The sequence below is a fragment of the Chanodichthys erythropterus genome, chromosome 24, assembly GCF_024489055.1.
Source record: "Chanodichthys erythropterus isolate Z2021 chromosome 24, ASM2448905v1, whole genome shotgun sequence".
Lineage (NCBI taxonomy): Eukaryota > Metazoa > Chordata > Actinopteri > Cypriniformes > Xenocyprididae > Chanodichthys > Chanodichthys erythropterus.
In genome coordinates, this window is record NC_090244.1 from 20,011,642 (window position 1) to 20,027,261 (window position 15,620).

The following is a 15,620-nucleotide window of genomic DNA, read 5'->3' on the forward strand; positions in this document are numbered from 1 at the left end:
CCGCATCCGACCCGTTTTCCGACAGCAGCACTAATTAAAATCCGGACCCGACCCGACCCGCTTAAAATAGAACCGACACCCGACCCGCACCCGAAATCAAATCAGTTTAGCCAATCACATTATACACACTTTTTTCAAATTTTTATTGCCAGGTAATACAGGAGTTATAACAAGGCCTTTGGCCTTAACATGCCTACGTGACACAAAAAATCTGTAACTTTTAGGTGGCAAAACATTTGCCACCTAAAACGCTCAAATCCCGCTCCGACATTATATACTTCTCTGTACTGTAGTTTATTAGGCCTCTACGTGTGGTAGCCTAGTCATTAAAGAAAACGATTTTCACAATTATGTTAAAATATAAATATATATATATATATATATATTTCATCTATGTTGATTATATGAGAAGTGAAAGGAAGATCATAAGTTGCGCAATATGTCGGGAGACAGAGTGGGCAGACATTATTTTGACCACTTCATTAAGTTTTTTATTGTATAAAGCCTTTCTTTAAAGTGAATTTCGTTTTGTATTAATTGTATCATAATTTTAATCAATGTTTTATCAACCAATTGCCTGGATTTAATAAATAAGAAGTAAATATAGCAGGCAATATAATCAGGACACGGAGCGGAGGCGCCGGCGCGTGAACTGGAGCTAGTCTCATAAATTAACCGAAACTCAGTGTATAAGCTACATGCCTCACAGACCTGAGAAATATATAGAAAGCTTGAAATGTGTACTTTTAAACAAAACAATTCAAAACGAAATAAAACAGACTGCTCTCTGCTTATGTAATCTGTATGAAATGTGCATTTCTCTCTGGCGTGTTCACTATCGTCAACTTCATCTTTGCAGCCGACACAAAAAACACTTGTTTATTAATAAACAATTGAAATGTGTCCTGGCAATATTTGACATATTCATAATCATTAGGCTACTTTTGCCGGTTCTTTGTGACATTTTTCATGAACAATCGCTCATCGTTAATATTGTTCTTTGGTGTTCAGTTTATACAGGTTTTTCAAATGTTATTTAATAAAAATACATTTTTCCCCTCAAAATCTCACTTTTATTTTCTCTCATCCAACCCCCCTGTGGCTGTGTTTGCATTAATACTGACCTTTCACAAGGCGCCGCATCTCACTGTGCACACTTGCCACTTCATTACTGTCAGCAAGTAGCTTCATACTTTTCAGTTTAGGATGCAGGAACATTGCAAGTCTGTGTAAACGATGAATGTCGAACTTGTCCTGGAGAATACTGAGGCATTTCTCCTTCAGTGAGGAAATGATCATGCTATCATTTGAAGAAGCTCGCAAGTGGCGCCTGATGCGCTCATACCAAACAATGGTTAGATGGAGGGTCGGGGTTTTCGATGCCTCTAAAAAGTTCCACATTTGCGGCTATCGAAAACGAAAACTTTAAGGCAGGTTTTGCATGCAGCAAAGCCTTTCACAATATTGCTTTCTTCATCTGAGATGACTCCAAATTTCTCCCACACACTGGACTTGAGTTTTGATGAAGTATTGTCGACAACTTTACAATCTCCTCTAGCTATTTTTTTTTTTCAACTCCTCAGGATCCATCTCGACGACTCATGCAGCAGTTTGCGCAGTTGTGATTTTTTAAAAGTGGAAAGTGGCCTAGAGACTCCTGGGAATTTGCGGGCTCAAATAAACAAAAATATATATATATATATATATATATATATATATATATATTACCAACTTGAAATACAGGCATAGTTTTGTAGAAGTGTTCCTAAAAATATGCATTTATTTTTACGTTTGCACGCGACTGTTTTGAACCTGTGTTTAGACCCGTGTTTCCCCTGTGTCCGAACCAACCCGCACCCGTATCCGACACAGTTAGATATTTTTCACCCGTTTCAGCCAAATTTGCGGGTCACCCGTCGGGTACCCGAACCCGTGCAGGACTCTGTCACGCAATTCTGACTTTATTACTCCCAATTCTGACTTTATATCACGCAATTCTGACTTTATTTCTCGCAATTCTGACTTTATTACTCACAATTCTGACTTTATAACTCGTAATTCTGACTTTACAACTCGCAATTCTGACTTTATAACTCGTAATTCTGATTTTATAACTCGCAATTCTGACTTTATAACTCACAGATCGGCCTTTATAGCTCGCAATATTGACTATAACTCGCAACACTGACTTTATAACTCACAGATCGGACTTTATATCATGCAAATCTGACTTTATAACTCGTAATTCTGACTTTAAAACTCGCAATTCTGACTTTATATCATGCAATTCTGACTTTAAAACTCGCAATTCTGACTTTATATCATGCAATTCTGACTTTATAACTCGCAATTCTGACTTTATTACTCGCAATTCTGACTTTATATCAAGCAATTCTGACTTTATATCATGCAATTCTGACTTTAAAACTCGCAATTCTGACTTTATATCACGCAATTCTGACTTTATAACTCGCAATTCTGACTTTATTACTCGCAATTCTGACTTTATATCAAGCAATTCTGACTTTATATCATGCAATTCTGACTTTAAAACTCGCAATTCTGACTTTATATCATGCAATTCTGACTTTAAAACTCGCACTTCTGACTTTATATCATGCAATTCTGACTTTATAACTCGTAATTCTGATTTTATAACTCGCAATTCTGACTTTATAACTCACAGATCGGCCTTTATATCATGCAAATCTGACTTTATAACTCGCAATTCTGACTTTATTACTCGCAATTCTGACTTTATATCAAGCAATTCTGACTTTATATCACGCAATTCTGACTTTATATCATGCAATTCTGATTTTATAACTCGCAATTCTGACTTAATAACTCACAGATCGGTGTTTATAGCTCCAAATATTGACTAAAACTTGCAACTCTGACTTTATAACTCACAGATTGGACTTTATATCATGCAAATCTGACTTTATAACTCGTAATTCTGACTTTATAACTCGCAATTCTGACTTTATAACTCACAGATTGGACTTTATATCATGCAAATCTGACTTTATAACTCGTAATTCTGATTTTATAACTTGCAATTCTGACTTTATAACTCACAATTCTAACTTTATAACTCGCAATTCTAACTTTATAACTCGCAATTCTGACTTTATAACTCACAGATCGGACTTTATAGCTCGCAATATTGACTATAACTCGCAATTCTGACTTTATATCTCGCAATTCTGACTTTATATCATGCAATTCTGACTTTATATCATGCAAATCTGACTTTATAACTCGTAATTCTGACTTTATAACTCGCAATTCTGACTTTATAACTCACAGATTGGACTTTATATCATGCAAATCTGACTTTATAACTCGTAATTCTGATTTTATAACTTGCAATTCTGACTTTATAACTCGCAATTCTAACTTTGTAACTCGCAATTCTGACTTTATAACTCACAGATCGGACTTTATAGCTCGCAATATTGACTATAACTCGCAATTCTGACTTTATATCTCGCAATTCTGACTTTATATCATGCAATTCTGACTTTATATCATGTAAATCTGATTTTATATCTTGCAATTCTGACTTTATATCTCGCAATTCTGACTTTATAACTCACAATTCTGACTATATAACTCACAGATCGGACTTTAAGGCTCGCAATATTGACTATAACTCGCAATTCTGACTTTATAACTCACAGATCGGACTTTATAGCTCGCAATATTTACTATAACTCGCAATTCTGACTTTATATCATGCAATTGTGACTTTATAACATGTAAATCTGATTTTATATCTTGCAATTCTGACTTTATATCTCGCAATTCTGACTTTATAACTAACAATTCTGACTTCATAGCTCACAGATCTGACTTTATAACTCAATTCTGATTTTACAACTCGCAATTGTGCATTTATATCTCGCAATTATGAGAAGATAAGTCAGAATTGTGAGATAAAAAGTCACAATTACCTTTTTTATTTTTTATTTGATGGCGGAAAGAAGCTTCCATAGTTTTCTGAAATATAATTTATTCCTGTAATATTCCTGTAATATAAGCTTAATTTTTAGCATCATTACTCCAGTCTTCAGCCACATGATCCTTCAGAAATCATTTTAATATGCTGATTTGCTGTTCAAGAAACATTTCTTATTATTATCAATGTTGAAAACAGTTGAGCTTCTTCATATTTATGTGGAAACCATATTATACATTTTTGATGAATAAAAAGTTGTGAAGAAAAGCATCTTTTGCAATCCTACTGACCCCAAACTTTTGAATGAAATTTTTTATTGTTTATTTTGAGGTCATTACATTTGGCAGTATTTTATCCTGAATCAATATGTGAAATGAGCGCAGAATCTCTTTGAATTGTGTCCACAGTTAATAATGCATTCCAGTTCGCCTGTATCATCCACTGGATCAGCCTGGTCATCCTGTCTGTCTTCTTCACTGAGGTGAGTGTAAATGATTGTATGCGAAAAATCACACAAGACCTCTAAGACATTCTCATTAAACATTTCTCCTTCAAGATTAAATTGTCTGAGCTGTACTATACACATTCATTTTATGTATATAAAGGAATATAAAGCAGGTTTTGGAGAAACGTCTGAGACTTCATGAAAGATAACGGAGGAATAAAAGAGCAACGTCTCCGCAATAAAAGTTTTCCACGGATGTGAGTGGCCACTAAAACAGGCCACTAAAACAACTAAGATGCTGACTCTGAGACAATCATGATTTACAGAGAGCCACCAGGCTTACTAGAAATAGCATCTTTCACAATTATCAATATAGTACGTCGTTTCAAATTAATGGTGCCACGACAGGACGTTTGGAAGTATTTGATGTAAGGCCTCTCTGAATGTTTATGCTGTAGGGGCGTCTTAATTGAACCCAAGAAAAGCAGTTTCACATAATGCTGTTACTGTACTTTAAAAGTGTGTGTGTGTGTGTGTCCTGACACGTGCTGACTTCTATCGATTCCCATTTCTTCGGATCCAGTTGCATTTGTCTCTGGCTCTTTTAAAGCAGACTTGCATTTATTTCCTTCAACTTGGGTTTTACTTGTCGATAAAGGCCACGAGACAGGAAAGCCTGAAAGTTTCAGCTTTGATCACATGTTTCAGCCTGAGAGAGAGGAAAAGAGAGTGAAAGTAGGGGATAGAAAACACTAAAAAGACTACCGTGTGCCACCTGAGTCAGCAGTCACTAAAACACAGCATCTCCTTCGAGTGTTTGGATGAGATCTCGCCAGCTTGCGAGTTTATGAATACATATTGCAGGTCACTGATAAATTATGAGCTGCGTTCTGAGACGAGATGAAAGAAAAAAAAAAGATTTGTGTTGGAAATGGGTTTTGCAGAGGCGCCAGGGTTATTTTGCCAGCAAATGGAGGTGAATTCTGTTGCCTCCACATTTCGATATCACTTAAATTTCGAATTACTCTACGTACACATTTTCCCTGCAAGCACATTATTTACGTTTGCTGTTCATGGGTCGCTGGAAAAGGAATGTTTGCCTGTTTTTTTTTTTTTTTTTCGTTTTTTTTCAAGGCTCCTTTCTTGGCTTTCACAAAACATGGCCTGTTGTTCTTAAGTGGATGATTTCCCAGAATGCAATGTGGTGAACCATCAGAAATCTGATCACTGATTTTCATTAATCTGTTTCTTTCAATCTCTGGCTCTTTTCCACTTATATGTGTCTCTCTTTTCCCCTCCCAGACTGTCTTTAGGATTGTGGTGCTCGGGATATGGGATTACATAGAGAACAAAGTTGAGGTAAGCTCTCGGGGGTCCCATTAGTACAGGGGGACGCAGAGTGAAGAGGCGAGCCCTTGAAACTTAATGAAGGATGAGTCTCTCTCTGGCGCAGTGACACTCTCTCAATGTCACATTGTTGCCTGAGCAGGAGAGGATCCATTGATCCAACTGCACTGTGATTGGCTATTCAGTTCCATTGACCCTCCCTTTTCATTCACATATTACATTTTTTGTTATATGTGCCTGATATGAAGTTTTTCAAAAGCATTTATTTTATATTTATTTTAAGTTGCACACACACAGACACAATATTTTCAGAAATATTAAATAATATTGCATTTGTGCTATTCAGGGAAAACAGCACTCGTGTGATATTGTGCTAAATAATAATCAAATTTATTAATTACATTGTAGATTGACAGCCCTATATATATATAATATATATATATATATATATAGGGCTGTCAATCTACAATGTAATTAGTAAATTTGATTATTATTTAGCACAATATCACACGAGTGCTGTTTTCCCTGAATAGCACAAATGCAAATGTGATATTGATTTTATACATCAGTTCAATAAATAAGAAGTTAATATTGTGTTATATTTTACACACAATATTGTCTGCTTTTGCTCAATTTCGCGACAAATAATATTGGCTATAAAACCATAGCAGAACAATTGTGCATCTCCGAGTAACACATAGCAATGTTTTTTTTCTGAATGAATCCACGTTTTGAGCGAATCAGTCGGGTGAACCAACGAATCAATAGCCCATTCATAAAGAGAGCCATTTGCTTCCTTCCTGAATGAACCAGCCGTTTGAACGAACTGAATGAATTAATGATTCAATGACTTACTCATTTAGACTTTTACCACCACCTACTGGCAGTTTTAGTTTCTTATTTAGAGTGTAAATTCATTTGAAAAAATCTTATTTCCATATTAATAAAAAAACACATTAAAGCTATATAGTTCACCCAAAAATGAAAATTCTGTCATCATTTACTCACCCTTGTGGTTGTTGTAGCCTAAAAGTTTGTGTGTAATACATTTAGAATTGAATCAAATATATATATTTTTGCTTTTGTCATTTAACACAATATGATTTTTGGGGATAATTTCTCAGGCAAATTTAATGTGTGATTAATTTGTGATTAATTAATTAATTAATTAATTATTTTTAATTATTTTATAAATTTTTATCACTTGACAGCCCATATATATGTATATATATTTATTTAATAACATAATAAATAATAATATTTTAAATATAAATAAATGGGTTTATGATTGTATATATATATACACACACATACACACACACACACAAATATATATATATATATATATATATATATATATATATATATATATTTATATATATATATATATATATATATATATAAAATATATTAATGTTTTTATAAAATATTTACTGATTGACATACTGATTAAAATATTTACACATCGATACCAAAAACTGTTTTGTATAATAAAAAATATATGTGAAATACAAAAAAAATAGATTTTATAATATTTTAGAATATAATTTTTATATAGCCTATAGTGTATGTGATACATATAATATATAGAATACACATACATATATAAAATGTACAAATAATAATATATTTAGAATTTATATTAAGTATTTTTTAAGTACATAAATAGACGTTAGTATGCTGTGTTGTCATAGCATTACCTGCTATGTAACAGCCCATAGTATTAAAAAACTTTTACATTTTAGGAGCTAAAATACACTGGCGTATGATCATGTGTGTTCCCTTTCAGTCGGTCACGTTCGACGTACGTCAGTAGTGACCGACAAATTGGGATATCGCTTAGAGAGCCCTATCATCTTCGTGTAAACTAAAACAAGCCTATGGAATTGGCGTGCGATATTTGCATAATGCGCACCGCCCCCGACAGGTGTATATAAATAGGAAGCAGATGCAATTGCACTCTGTCTTTCGCTTCAGAGCCATTCACTGGTGTCCTGTTCAGAAGATTCCTTTCTTCGTTTGTTTTATTCTAAAACATTGCCTCAGAAGAGGATTTACAGCGAGCCTTCAGTGCTGGTGAAAGGGCACGTTCAGCGAGGTCGCGAGTCTCCGAGGAGCTGAGCTATAAGCTCGAAAACTGCTGTTTTCACAGCAACACAAAGAGTGTGTGCGTGTGTAGCGATTTGGGCCGGTTCCTCGGTGTGTCAGGGAGTGGTGTACCTGACACATCGCGTCGCTCCCTGGGTGCTTCAGCACGAGTGAGTTGACTTCCCCTTCTAAAAGAGCTTTACAGACGAACCCTGACAGTATGTCATTTCGTCTGTGCGTTAATGGGTGCGGTCGTTCCCTGGTCCCTGCTGATGGGCACAATCGTTGCATCTCGTGTTTGGGCATTCTGCACGCTGAAGCAGCTTTTGTGGATGGTTCATGTTCCCATTGCGGGAACATGACTATCGCGATGCTGAGGTCGAGACTCTCCTTCCTGAAGTCTCAGGAAGCGGGGGTCCCCTCTCCTATGCCGCGTACGACCGTTTTTTCCGGCCCCGGGAACCGGAATGACGGTACGGCGCTGTATAGGAAGGGTGACCTGAGGATTACGGTCAGGGCTTCCCCGCCGAGCGGAAACGCTCCTCGGGCCCCTGCCGCCTCATCAGCACCGCAACCCATCGTGCCACCGTTGGTTTCCGCTGGGCCCTCTACGGACTGTCCAGCCGTTACCTTTGGTGTGCCGGCGGCGGATCGGATGTCGATCGCTGCATCGGAAGGTGAGCCTGAGTCCTCGGGGGACGATTCGGACGCGCTGTGCGTCGGGCTTGAGTGGAACCCTCCACCCTGTCCCGGCCCATCTCGGTTGGACGATTGGTACTCTGGTCAAATCCAGCGTCCCGCCCCAATGCCTTTCTTCCCGGAAGTACACGATGAGGTCACCAGGTCTTGGCAGGCTCCGCATGGGGCTCGTACAGGGCCTGGTCCCTCGTCCGCCTTCACCTCCCTGGACGGCGGGCTAGCAAGGGGGTACGCGAGGATCCCGCCAGTCGAGCGGTCTGTTGCAACGCAGTTGTGTCCAACGGCCGCTGGCTGGCGCGGTGAGCCGCGTCTCCCGTCCCAGGCCTGTGAATTCTCAGCCGGTCTGACTGAGACAGCTTACAGTGCCTGTGGGCAGGCTGCCTCTGCCCTGCACGCGATGGCCCTTTTGCTGGTCTATCAGGCAAAAGCGCTGTCGCAGATGCCCCAGGAAGGTCCTGACCAACAGCTGCTTGGGGAGCTGCACGCTGCCACTGACCTTGCCCTCTGGGCAACGAAGGTGACAGCGCGTTCTGTTGGCCAGGCGATGTCTACTCTGGTAGTCCAGCAACGCCACCTCTGGCTGACCTTGGCAGACATGAGGGAGACCGACAAACATCGGTTCCTGGATTTCCCCGTGTCTCCGGTCGGCCTTTTCGGCGACGCGGTGGAGAGCTGTGCCCAACAGTTCTCCGCTGCACAGAAGCAGGCTGAGGCTATCAGACATGTCATGCCACGGCGGTCCGCTGCTGCCTCCACCCAGCCGCCCGTGGCTCAGCCTCAGCCCGCTCGTCGCCGAGGGTGCCCGCCTGCGTCTTCCTCCGCCCCTGCTAAGTTGGCAAAGCAGCAGCCTACACCAGCCAAACAGCAGGGTGCCGGTCGCAGACGTGGTGCCCAGCCCGTCTCTGCCAGCCAGGTGGCAAGCGGTCGGGGAAAACTCGGCCCTGAGACGGGCGACCTGGAGCGGAAGGTTCCTGCCCTTTGGGAGAGTATTCCATCTGCTCTCCCACCCCCGGAGGAGGGCCGGGGGGGATTTTGTGGCGGCTGTCCATCTACCGCCGCTGGCTCTCCGGAGTCCAGCGGTACCCACTTTGCCACAAAAAGAGCAGTTTCCTCAAACTCCAGGTCACAACAAGAGGTGTCTGCCAGGGTGCCAGGCTCCGCCTCGCCGCTGACAGCTCCCTCCCCATACGCCAGCAGGTGGCAGTGTGATGGTGCAGACCGTGTCCCGTGCGCCGTCTCCCATGCACACTGCTGCCTCGCAGAGTCCGACCCCACTCCGGGCCGCCCCCAAGCCGTCCGAGTCGGGTCCCTCTCTGCCTTGCTGCCCCACCCCCGGTGCGTCTGTGGTGCCTTTGGTCCCGCTGGCTCAGTGTCTGGAAGCGTGGATCACGCTCCCCAGCCTGTCCAATTGGCTCATTCGTACTATCAGACTCGGCTATGATTCAGTTCGCCCGGCGTTCCCCGGTCTTCAGGGCTGTCCACTTCACTTCGGTGTCGTTGGACAGTGCACCTGTTCTCCGGGTGGAGATTGCTGTCCTCCTGGCGAAGGATACAATCAAGCCGGTCCCTCCAGCCGATATGAAGTCGGGGTTCTACAGCCCTTACTTCATTGTACCAAAAAAGGGCGGTGGGCTACGGCCAATCCTGGACCGTCCCCAGGATTGGTTTGCAGCAATAGACCTGAAGGACGCGTACTTTCATGTCTCGATTCTGCCTCGACACAGACCCTTCCTAGGTCGGTCTGCGTTCGAGGGTCGGGCATGTCAGTACAAAGTCCTACCCGACATGGTTGTAGCTCCCAGCCGGTTGGGTCTTCAGGTCAACTGGGACAAGAGCAAACTCGCCCTCGGGTAGAGGATCTCTTGTCTCGGTCTCGAGCTAGACTCAGTCGCACGGACTGCGCGTCTCACCGAGGTGCGCGTCCAGTCGGTGTTGAACTGCCTGAGCTCGCTCAAGTGCAGGACAGCGGCTCCACTGAAAGATTTTCAGAGGCTCCTGGGGCATATGGCATCTGCAGCCGCGGTAACGCCGCTCGGATTGCTTCATATGAGACTGCTTCAACACTGGCTCCGCGGCCGGGTCCCGAGATGGGCGTGGCAGTGCGGCACGCTCCGTGTCTCCGTGACACCGAGCTGCCGTCGCACCCTTGTCCGGTGGTTGGACCCTTCGTTCCTGTGGGCCGGAGCACCCCTCGAACGAGTGTCCAGGCATGCTGTGGTCTCCACAGATGTCTCTGCCACGGGATGGGGGGCCACGTACAACGGGCATGCAGTGACAGGTCTTTGGACGGGGCCTCAGCTGCATTGGCATACCAATTGCCTCGAGTTGCTAGCGGTTCGTCTTGCACTGGCCCGCTTCAAGAAGCTGTTGTCAGGCAAGCACGTTCTAGTCCGCTCACAAAGCACTGCGGGCGTTGCGTACACCAACCGTCAAGGTGGTCTACGCTTCCGTCGCATGTCGCAACTCGCCCGCCATCTCTTGTTGTGGAGTCAGAAGAATCTGAGGTCCCTTCGGGCCACTCGTGTCTCAGGTGTGCTCAACCGTGCAGCCGACGAGCTGTCACGGCAGCATCTACTTGCGGGCGAGTGGCGGCTCCACCCCCAGGCGGTCCAGCTGATTTGGCAGCGTTTCGGCGAGGCCCAGGTAGTCCTGTTTGCCTCCCCGGAAACTGCCCTCTGCCAGTGGTTTTATTCCCTGACCGGCGGCACGCTCGGCACGGATGCCCTGGCACACAGCTGGCCCCCGGGTCTGCGCAAACATGCGTTTCCCTCAGTAGGCCTTCTCGCACAACTCATGTGCAAGGTCAGGGAGGACGGGGAGCAGGTTCTGTTAGTGGCTCCGTACTGGCCCACTCGGACCTGGTTCTCAGACCTCATTCTCCTCTCGACAGCACCTCCCTGGCCGATTCCTCTGAGGAAGGACCCCCTGACTCAGAGACGGGGCACCCTGTGGCACCCGCGTCCCGATCTGTGGAACCTCCACGTGTGGTCCCTGGACGGGATGCGGAGGTTCTGAGTGATCTCCCGCAAGCGGTCGTAGACACCATCACTTCCGCTAGAGCTCCTTCCACTAGGAATCTCTATGCGTTGAAGTGGAACCTGTTCGTCGAATGGTGCGCCTCTCGCCGAGAGGACCCCCGATCATGTTCGGTCGGATCCGTGCTTTCCTTTCTGCAAGATGGGTTGGAGCGAAGGCTGTCTCCCTCCACCCTCAAGGTGTATGTTGCCGCTATTGCCGCACATCACCATGCAGTTGAGGGTAAGTCCCTGGGGAAACACGATCTGATCGTCAGATTCCTGAGGGGGGCCAGGAGACTCAATCCTCCTCGCCCTTCCTCCGTACCCTCTTGGGATTTGACCCTGGTTCTCACAGCTCTCCGGGGTCATCCCTTTGAACCTTTGCAATCAGTCGACCTGAAACTAATGTCTCTTAAGACGGTTCTTCTGGTTGCATTGGCTTCCCTGAAGAGGGTAGGGGATCTGCATGCATTTTCGGTCGACGAAACGTGCCTAGAATTCGGGCCCGGTGTTTCTCACGTCATCCTGAGACCCCGGCCTGGATACGTGCCCAAGGTTCCTACCACTCCCTTCAGAGATCAGGTAGTGAACCTGCAAGCGCTGCCCTCGGAGGAGGCAGACCCAGCCCTAGCTTTGCTCTGTCCCGTCCGCGCTCTGCGCGTGTACGTGGACAGAACGCGAAGCTTCAGGACCTCAGATCAGCTCTTCATCTGTTACGGAGGCCAGCAGAAGGGAAAGGCTGTCTCCAAGCAGAGGATTGCCCACTGGATAGTGGATGCCATCGCCTTGGCGTACGAATCCCAGGGCGTGCCTTGCCCGCTCGGGTTAAGAGCCCACTCCACCAGAGGGGTAGCCTCTTCCTGGGCGCTGGCTCATGGCGCCTCGCTGACAGATATCTGTAGAGCTGCGGGCTGGGCGACACCAAACACGTTCGCTAGGTTTTATAGCCTATGTGTAGAGCCGGTATCCTCACGTGTACTCGCATCCACTAGTCGGTAGACGTGTTGTACCCACTCTAAGTGTCGGCTTGCAATGCCATTCCCGCCACTGGCCGGATACGTGCATACTTCACTCCAGTCGTGTTCCCCGCTTGGCGAACCCTGTCGAGTTCCTCCGCCTCCCCCTTCGGCTCGGACATTGCGGAGTGTCTGATGCCAGGCCTACATCCGTCGCTGACGCTGTCTGTTGGCTGGGGCCCATATGTCGTGACCCCTCTACGTGAGCGGTCCCATATGTGTATTTTCCATGGTTTAAAACCCCCTACGGGCCGAGTCCGTGTCTTTCCCTTAGCAGAGCCAGCTCTGCTGTCACCAGGTGGAGCCATCCCAGGGACTCCATATGCGTACTGCCCCCCGGGCCAGTCCATGTGTTTATTCCCACGTAAACTCCTCCCCCATTGGGTAGGTAGTGGTCTCCGCAGCGTCCCTTACGGGTTCGCTTCCCCAGTGTGTCTAGTTTACTTAGTGGGTATTGGTTAGACAGCAGTAGACTCTCTCGGTGTAAGCTCGCCCCCTTCACCGCCAGCCGGTGCTATGGGCGGCTGAGCTTGCGCTGGGCACTGGAAGGGGTTTCGTAACTGTGGCGCTTTAGTTGGGATCCCAATTCGTCGGTCACTACTGACGTACGTCGAACGTGACCGACTGAAAGGGAAAGTCTCGGTTACGTATGTAACCCTCGTTCCCTGAAGGAGGGAACGGAGACGTACGTCCCGTCGCCACAGTTTCTGTACCCTCGCTGTAGCGCGGACACCAGTTGTCTCCTCAGCGAAAAACAGAGTGCAATTGCATCTGCTTCCTATTTATATACACCTGTCGGGGGCGGTGCACATTATGCAAATATCGCACGCCAATTCCATTGGCTTGTTTTAGTTTACACGAAGATGATAGGGCTCTCTAAGCGATATCCCAATTCGTCGGTCACTACTGACGTACGTCTCCGTTCCCTCCTTCAGGGAACGAGGGTTACATACGTAACCGAGACGTTTTTGTTGTTGTTTTTTGTCAGGTATTTGACGGTGCTGTGATTGTACTCTCTCTGGCCCCAATGGTGGCCTCCACGGTGGCTAACGGCCCCAGCAGCCCCTGGGACGCCATCAGCCTCATCATCACCCTCCGCATCTGGAGAGTCAAGAGGATCATTGACGGTAAGCTGCTTTATGACATCACATGTTTTTCCTCACAACATTTCTTGACAAAATGAAGTCTTCAAAATAAATACATTTGTTTTTAGTTTACTGAATGTAAATACATTTGACCCTTAAAGAACCCCGTATAGAAAGTGGTAATGTAATTAGCCAGTTCAACTGATTAATTTTACTAGCTGTTGTCCTGTCCGGCCCAATGACTGTGAGTTATGATAGACGCCTCACACGCGCTGCCACTGCCAGTGCTGGTCTCATTCAAATTCAGATTGATTCAGAGTCTTTTGTCGGTGCTGAGAGGAGCATAATGTCCATAATGTCTCAGCACAGGTTCTGTTTATGCAAGTGTATTCATGATCGATGGCTGGGGCAGGTCAACCTCATTCTCACTAAACATCACTGAGCTGTCAGACACACTTACATGAACAACAAACAGCTCTGTCTTAGATTTTATATATATATATATATATATATATATATATATATATATATATATATATATATATATATATATATACATACATATATATGTGCATATGTATATATATATATATATATATATATATATGTATGTATGTATATGTATGTTATTATCAAAGTTGGAAACAGTTGTGTTGCTTAATATTTTTTGGAAACTGTGGTGAATAAATAGTCAAAATTGTGAATAAATAGTCAAAAAGAACAGCATTTATTCAAAATACTAATATTTTCTTAAAATATAAATCTTTACTAATTTCTTCCAAAAAAAAGAAAGAAAGAAATACTGACCTCAAACTTTTGAACAGTAGTGTATTGTTACAAAAGATTGAATTTATTCATCAAAGAATCCTGAAAAAAAAGTATCACGTTATAAAATAATATTAAGCACCACAACATTTGTAATAAATCAGCATATTAGAATGATTTCTGAAGGATCATGTGACATTGAAGACTGGATTAATGATGCTGAAAATTCAGCTTTGATCACAGGAATAAATTATTATTTAAAGTATATTATAATAGATAACCATCATTTTAAATTGTGATAATATTTCACAATATTACTGTTTTTTTCTGTATTTGTGATCAAATAAATGCAGGCTTGATGAGTAGAAGAGACTTCTTTCGAAAACATTAAAAATAGTAATGTTTCCAAACTTTTGAATGGTTGTGTGTGTATATATTATACATTAATATATATATTAGTGTGTGTAAGGTACATTCTAAATCTATTTTGACTACGCTTAAGATGAGTCTAAAGAGTTTGTGGCAGCGCAGACCATGCGAGACCAAACTTGCTGTGATATTTTATCTTGTGTATCTTTTCTATTCCTGCATCTATATTGCTTTGTGCCCATTTGAGCTCATTTCTTTTCTCTCTTCTTTGTGGATGGTTGTGCAAGCTATGAGAATTACATATTGTTTCATGTGTGTGCGTTCATGTGCCTCAAGATATTGCATTTGAGAGAGTGCACAGTTGGCAAAAACTGCTGAATACTTTCGTTACACTTTACACAGTGTTAATACAAACACAACACCACTGGAACACTAAAGTTATGCTGTCTGAACACTGAGAAATGAAGAAGAAATTAAAGCTGATAGATGACACAGACACGCTGACCGATTAACATTCATGAGCTCAAATCTCACGGCGAGTCTGATCCAGTTTTACGCCACCCTGTGGTTGAGCCGTGATATGTACACAACAGGACATAAAAGAACCAAGTGCTGAACTTTTGAAAAGAGACCAGTTTTGTTTGTTTTTTTCTACCAAAAATGAAAATTCTGTGATTAATTACTCACCCTCATGTTGTTCCAAACCCTTTAGACTTTCGTTCATCTTCAAAACACAAATGAAGATATTTTGAATGAAATCAGAGATTTCCGTCCTTCCAACTAATCCATATGAATTGAGCACTTTAGTCCAAATTTTCTGAAGAG

General features: G+C 43.5%; 1 protein-coding gene across 1 annotated transcript in view; it reads left to right on the top strand.

The window, feature by feature from the left end:
- tmem266 (transmembrane protein 266) overlaps positions 1–15,620 on the top strand; it is a 96,060-nt gene that overhangs the window by 61,237 nt on the left and 19,203 nt on the right. The window contains exons 5-7 of the mRNA XM_067379796.1: positions 4,372–4,445; positions 5,712–5,768; positions 13,565–13,703. Of these exons, the coding sequence (XP_067235897.1) occupies positions 4,372–4,445; positions 5,712–5,768; positions 13,565–13,703 (270 nt within the window). The remainder of the gene's footprint in view (positions 1–4,371; positions 4,446–5,711; positions 5,769–13,564; positions 13,704–15,620) is intronic.